This window comes from Strongylocentrotus purpuratus, unplaced genomic scaffold (genome assembly GCF_000002235.5).
Source record: "Strongylocentrotus purpuratus isolate Spur 01 unplaced genomic scaffold, Spur_5.0 spur5_scaffold_15, whole genome shotgun sequence".
NCBI lineage: Eukaryota > Metazoa > Echinodermata > Echinoidea > Camarodonta > Strongylocentrotidae > Strongylocentrotus > Strongylocentrotus purpuratus.
Genome location: NW_022145600.1, coordinates 6,782,082 through 6,788,747, shown reverse-complemented (window position 1 = coordinate 6,788,747; position 6,666 = coordinate 6,782,082). Strand labels below are relative to the sequence as shown.

The 6,666-nt window shown below is 41.7% G+C and overlaps 1 protein-coding gene across 2 annotated transcripts; it reads right to left on the bottom strand.

Moving 5' to 3' along the window:
- Nucleotides 1–582: 582 nt before the first annotated feature.
- Nucleotides 583–6,418, bottom strand: LOC582802 (H2.0-like homeobox protein). 2 transcript variants are annotated; one of them, XM_011676555.2, is made up of 4 exons: nt 5,410–6,418; nt 4,441–4,630; nt 3,030–3,166; nt 583–2,220 (listed from the first exon to the last, which is right to left on the bottom strand). In XM_011676555.2, exons 1-4 carry the CDS (start codon nt 6,103–6,105, stop codon nt 1,420–1,422), a joined length of 1,824 nt encoding a protein of 607 aa, XP_011674857.2. In that variant the 5' UTR covers nt 6,106–6,418; the 3' UTR covers nt 583–1,419. The 2 variants fall into 2 exon arrangements, with proteins under 2 accessions (XP_011674857.2, XP_787833.2); XM_782740.5 differs by having other exon boundaries at nt 3,030–3,169; nt 5,410–6,415.
- Between the last annotated feature and the right edge of the window lie 248 nt (nt 6,419–6,666).

Sequence of the window (6,666 nt, the reverse complement as noted above, 5' to 3'; positions counted from 1 at the left end):
TAGTTAATTATGCTAATTTATGCATGCAAATGTTATGTATTTTGGTGGTAAAACAGTGGCAGTCAAATTTTAACTCTTAAAAAAATAACGCATATACATGTAGTTATATTCTTCTCTACATAACTCACAAAATCAATTTTGTCTTCATGGTTGATTGTGATAATTATGCCTCTCAAAAAAAAAAACGCTTTTGTCTGCTCTGTCCCCAAAATGGAAAATAGGGAGAGAGACGGAGAGGAAAACAACTACAGACACGCAGAGAGAGAGAGAGAGAACGATACAGAGAGGGGAACAGATAGATAATCAAGGAGACAAGAAAAACAGATGGAGGGATTCAAGGGAGGGAGAAGAAGAGAGAGAGAGAGAGAAAGAAAGAGAGAGAGAGAGAGAGAAAGAGAGAGAGAGAGATAGACACACACACACACACACACACATATTGGGAGTGCCGGAAATCGCGATAGAGCAAAAGCTAAAGTGATAGGAAAGGGGGAGGGGGTTTGTCAAATTGCTATATTTACCGGGAAAAAAGTAGAATTGTAGAACAAAACGATTCTCGGTAAAAAGGCGATAGAGTACACTGGATGATGATGTGGCATTCTTTTTATTATAAACAGTGAATTCGTGTATCAAAAATATAGTTGAGTTCCAAGACAAGGCATATCAATGTGAAATTGCATTAAACATACTGACCCGTTTAAGCTAGCCGCAAATTGGTACGAGAATTATTGCTTAAAACCGTATATTTTCCCGTTGAAACAAGCGACACGTCTTAAAAACTACGAAATCGACGTGTTTTTGTGTCAACATCAGAAAGGAAATCGTTCGAAAAGGCGATATACGCAGGGAATTTTTTAGTTTCAATATCATCTACTGACATATTTTGGGTTAAATATATATATTTATCTTCAGTACAAATGTTATAAGCATCTTATTTTACTTATTCTACTTTTTTTTATTACATTTAAATATTTTCGAATTGAAACAAAATGCCCAGCTTTGAATTTCAAATTCACTTCAAACAGCAGTAACCTGGCTGCCTGTCGTCTCTTTCACTTCGTCTAAAGATAATAAGCGTAGCATAAATGAAACTTGTTCAGCCTCTTCTGTTACCTAATCATATATTTTGAAGATTATTTTTCGTGTTGATTTAATAATTTGAAAGGAAGAATAAATAATGACTGTACGGAACATAAAATAACGTAACTTAATCTGGCTCATAAGAGAAACGATTTTTCAAAAAGCCAAAATTAAGAAAAAGACAAATAAAAATAAAAAAAGAGATAGAAAACAATTTACTCTCGAAATGTCCAAGTCCAAAATAAAAATGCGATCTTCAAACTTCATCCGCCATGTTCCAATCCTCAAATGAGGAAATCTAGATGACTGAAAATATTCCGCTGGCAAATTACGAAATATATTTTACATCATATTCACTGGAGGTACTATTGGCATCTGGTGGAAAGAGTTATGCCCTGTATCGTCCGGGAGACAATGGAATCCTGGAGAGAACGGAAAATTACCGAAGGGTGATGACGACCTCGACCCTTGAGCAGCGAAAGCGGTTCCTTGATCAACACCGTAGTCGTATACGTAACCGTAAGGCGGCTGGAAAGGAACACCACTCATTGTCGACATCCCGTGCATCGCACTAGCCTGCGTTGTCATCGCTGGGATATGACTGTGCGTAGCAGACGACATCATGACGTTCGCGTTCGCGTTCGAGTCGTGGTATTGAGGCGCGTACGGATGAGCGAACGAACCCGGAGCGATAGCGGCAGGAACACCCTGTGTGCTTGCTACGAACGCGTTCATTCCCGTCGGGATTGTCGAAGAAGAAGAGTAAGAATTCGGTACTGATGCCGTGGTTGAGTTCATTGATTGGTACGACACGCCTGAACTGGCTTGTGGTGCCATCAACGGCGCCCCCATACATGGCGGAATTGAACCATTCATGTTTTGATGATAATCGGTGGCAGAAGTAGGATGTGTTGGATGTAGTGGCGCGGGAATGGCTTGGTGGCAGGAAACAGACGACGTTGCAGATGATGACGTATCTTCCGATTTTATCGCGTGACTTATGAAATGTTGTGGAGGTAGTGGGTTTGTCCCAGGAGGAGGTTTAGCCCGGATGTTGGTGGTGGGTCGTACGGGGCCGCCGCTACTACTGACCACGGCTTGCTTTTTCAGCTTGCTTCGACGGTTTTGAAACCATATTTTTACCTGTAAAAGTAAGGGAAATTAAATCATTAATACGGAGAGATTCATGTTAACTTCAGAATTGACATCAATTAAACAAAATCAGTACGTCGTAGACCAATAACGAACTTTGCATTCTGAACAAAGAAGTAAACAATTACAGGTTTGGCATAATTATGCTGAGAAAATATTTCATATTTTTATCCTAAATAGAGACGTACTCGATCTTGGGGCACACGTTGAAATTGGATTAGTTCCCGAAATATCATATTTCCAGTGTCTAAATTTTCGAGTGAGCAAAGAAAAAGTACAAGTACCTTTTATGATAAAAATATTATTTCGTCATCAAAACACAATTGATAATTACTTTATGAACGAAAGAAATTATACCGGCATCTCGCTGACCAAGTAGTTTTTGGGCAAGGGGCAGCTGCAAGCCCAGCCCCCATACCCGCCCCAATCCCCGCCCCAATCCCCGCCTTTTACACCTATGCCCACATTTCCAAGTAATATAATAAATATTGCCTACTTCTTCCCGAAGATTCACCCAATTAGACACAAAAGAACCATACGTTCCAGTTTCTAAAGTTCAAAAGCTTTTGATAAAGAAAGAATATGAATACAGTCAAACCTGTCTATAGCGACCGACCAAGGGAAACACAAAAAATGGCCTCTGTAGACAGGTGGTCTTCGTAGACAGGTTCTTTTAGTACATGTTTCAATGAGAAACCATTTTCAAGGGACACAAAAAAATGTGTTCCTTGTAGACAGGTGGTCTTTGTAGACAGGTGGTCACTAAAGCAGGTGTGACTGTACTTTCTAAGAACACGTACATGATGGTCATCTAGACCGATAGAGTTCGAGAACTCTTTTCTCTCCACACTGGTTAGGTATCGCTGTTGATCAAATCTTCGTTCCATGCCATACACTTGATTCCTTGTAAAGGATGTTCGCTTTTTACCAAGCCCACCTGCTATGAAAAAACAAAACAAAATAAAGTCAAAAAATAATAAGTGTCGAATCGGGCCAATACTGAGTACTGTATCCAGACATTCTGCTCTTGTTTGTGGTTTAAGAAAGACATTTTAGAAAGAAATATACAACAGTACAGTGAGAGACAATTATAAGGAAAAGCCGTGCTTAAGTCACAAATAACACGATGATGGAAGCCCCAACAATTTGATTGCAAAGTTTCACTTAAATTGTATCATTATGTGAAAGAGGACGTCACTTAAGACACATTGCAAGGATTTTTCAAAACTAAATTGTGTTTGAGGTCGAATTTTGATGAAAGATGAAAACAAATTAGGTTTTCTGAGTAGAATTGAATACTCAAATTATGAATTCTTTCATCAATATTTGTCTTCAAACACCTTTTTTTTGGGGGGGGGGGGGAAATCTTTGCAGAAGTGTGTCTTAAATGACATTCTCTTTCACATTATGGTACAACTTAAGTGAAATTGTTGGTGCATCTGGGGCTCCCAACTCCCAACACTTTCGAGGGGCTATAAAAATCCAACCTGAAGCAATTTCAATAGCCTAATTGTGCGTCACCTTTTGAAATGTGTGAACATGACGTATCGCGTTTAAGCTACGGTCACAAAGGTTCGTATGAACGATTCGGCCGTACGAATCTCCCTGCTTTTCCATTGTCTTTCCGAACTTCCATTGTCTGAAAATCGTTCGGCATTCGTAGCAGTTCGTAATGGCATATGTGACCGAGGCTTTAATAACCCGAACATAATTTCTTTGGGACATACAGTACGGTATTGACATTAGTTGATTTCATCGTGTTCAATACAATAATATGTCTAACAAACTAGAGTACAACTGATGGCCGGATACATGTACATCCATATTGCAATGCTATGGTAGTTGATAATGTCTATTTTATTTGATAGGTATAACTCTTCAAAAAGCGACAACAGCTGACTAAGCACCGGCTATTTTCAAAAAGCATCCCACCGTCGCATTTGCTCGAGTTTGGGATGAATGGTTTTTAAGGGATTGTTTCATCATCATTGTGTAAGTACATTCGTTTGGAATTAATGCTATTCAACTCAACCTTGTATTGGTGGGGTGGGGTGGGGTGGGGTGGGGTGGGGTGGGGTGGGGTGGGGATGGGGGTGGGGATGGGGGTGGGGTAGGGTGGGGTAGGGTGGGGTGGGGGTGGGGAAGGGGCTGCAGGTCCTCCAATAATCCAGCCTCGTATGCCTATGACTACTGTTTGCTTAGTTTGCTCACCTCTGGATCTAGATCTTTTCGGTTTGACACCATTGACCGATGTCGATTGCGTCAACGAGAGCGACGTCATCGCCATCGCTGCCTGGGTTTGGTCATCCGATGACGATGTTGATGCCAGGCTTGGTGCTACTGAGGACGATGATGTCCCGGTTGAGTTGGAGTAGACACTGAGGTACGAAGGTGGCGGAGTCTGTATGAGAGGGGAGAGATATTAACATTTCTTGGCAAATAGACCGTTTTCGTTACAAAGTCATGTTCGATTTCAGATGGAAAAGTTGACACCATTCAGGTGAAGGTTTCTGCTGAGCTCTTTGTTAATTTCATTTTGTCTGCATCCATAATACAGTGCGACCCAGAAAAAACGAAACCGAGATTTATCGATGTTTTTTCATAACTTGATCACAATTATAATTACTAAATGACACATATTTGTAAAGATCCTCCTTTTTCATTTGATGCAACTCATATGATGCATATTTTACGCATGAGTGATAAAAAGCAATTTGAAGAAAGGAAACCAAAAAGTCATTTGGCGGGCGGTATCTGAATTTCGAAGAAAAATTCACATTTCTAGAAAGTTCAGTTTCTGCCCTTTCATAATAATTATAACACCTCAATCAGGTAAGCGGACACTTTTTTTTGTTTTTTGTCTCGAAATTTGAAAATTTGACATGTCTTTTCGTTGGGGGGGGGGGGGGGGTAAGGTCACTTTACGTTAGCCGTGGGCATAATTTTTTTTTTTTTTTTTTTTTAATTTAAAAAAAACAAAAAAAACAAAGGAAGGGGGGGGGGGTTAGTTTTTTTTAGGGGGTTTACACATATAAAAATACCAAAGGTGGGGTTTTAACCCCCCCCCCCCCCCCCCCCCCTCTGCGTACGCCCCTGTCCATGTCGACCATGAACACTAAAATTTTAAGAAAACCGGCACACATAATGACTGAACCGTTTAAAAAATATTCATGTACTTACGGGAACTTTTGAACCTGGTTCGCTGGAGCTAATGATGTTCAGGATTCCGTGGTCAGTCATGACGATGCTCTGGTAGAGTCTGTCTGTCGAGACCAGGGGAGCTCCGGGGACGGCCGAGGCAGCCGTGTCCAGTTTCTTGTCTATCTTCAACAGCCCATCTCCTGGAGCATGTGTCTTGTAGGTGTGCTGGTTGATCCTCTTGCCGTCCTTCTGCGGTGGCAGCCTAACCTTGGTGGGTATCTTAATCATCAACGGGATATGGAATGGATGATTCGATGAACGGTAGTCGCCGAGCGACGTTGAGAGGTTAGCGGCGCCGGAGCTCAGGCGAGGAATCGGATGAGGAATCGCCGAGAAGGATGCTTGAGCGGGGATCCTTGCAGCGGGTATCGACGGCGGGCCGAGGCCGGAGTTCCCGGCAAGCTTGGGGTTATCACCCGAGAGAGCGCTGAACTCCGAATCCGACTCGGAGCAGAGCAAACTCTTGACAGCTTCTATGCGAGACACCGAGTTCGTCGGCAACCTCGCTGCTGCAGCCAAATTATCCGGTACCAATCGGGTCACTGGTGGTGGTCCTAAATCCATGGTGTTATTAACCGCTGGAGGCTGAGGCGCCAAGCCGTATGAATTAGGCAAGAAGTGTTGGGGAATCTGATCTATGATGGGAGCCGTCGAGATAAAATCTTCCAGAAGCATTTCCGATCACTCCAATACTATAGCACATAAACTCGGGTTGACGAACGGAAGTACATAAGCGGTTGAACGACCTGTTATCATGCAAAGCCGTTAGATAACATCCAAGGCATATAAACGATATAAAATAAAGACAAGAAACACTTTCAAAAAGAGGGATTCGAATTCATTTACTTGCAACCTGTAAAATATTCTACGAGTTTGGCCAGATGTACGATGAGGTTATTAACCGGACAAAGATCTAATACGGAATGCTAACAAGTTCTTTGCGGGGCAGGAGTTCCATCCTCACGAGGGGAACCATTATCATCTCCAAGTTGAGTCTATTGTCCCAGCCGTGAAACAAATTGTAAAGCTCTATTCACTGGTTTCGCGGACATCATGCTATGTAAACTCCTCTTGTTACGATAATCTTCATGTCCAGGAATTTAGCCCATTTCACACGAATCTTATTAATCATAGGCCTAACATCAAAATACTAGCTTAACTATCCACTACTCGAGGACATTGAAAGGCGTTGTATTCCGTTCTTATCGACGAACAAATTAACAGATTATTAAAATG

Excerpts from the sequence above, each read along its gene's own strand:
- LOC582802 (XM_782740.5), bottom strand. The coding sequence starts at position 6,105 with ATGCTTCTGGAAGATTTTATCTCGACGGCTCCCATCATAGATCAGATT. Across the intron at positions 4,631-5,409 it reads AACCAGGTTCAAAAGTTCCC|ACTCCGCCACCTTCGTACCT; the intron begins GTAAGTACATGA and ends CCTCTCATACAG. Across the intron at positions 3,170-4,440 it reads GAAAAGATCTAGATCCAGAG|CAGGTGGGCTTGGTAAAAAG; the intron begins GTGAGCAAACTA and ends GTTTTTTCATAG.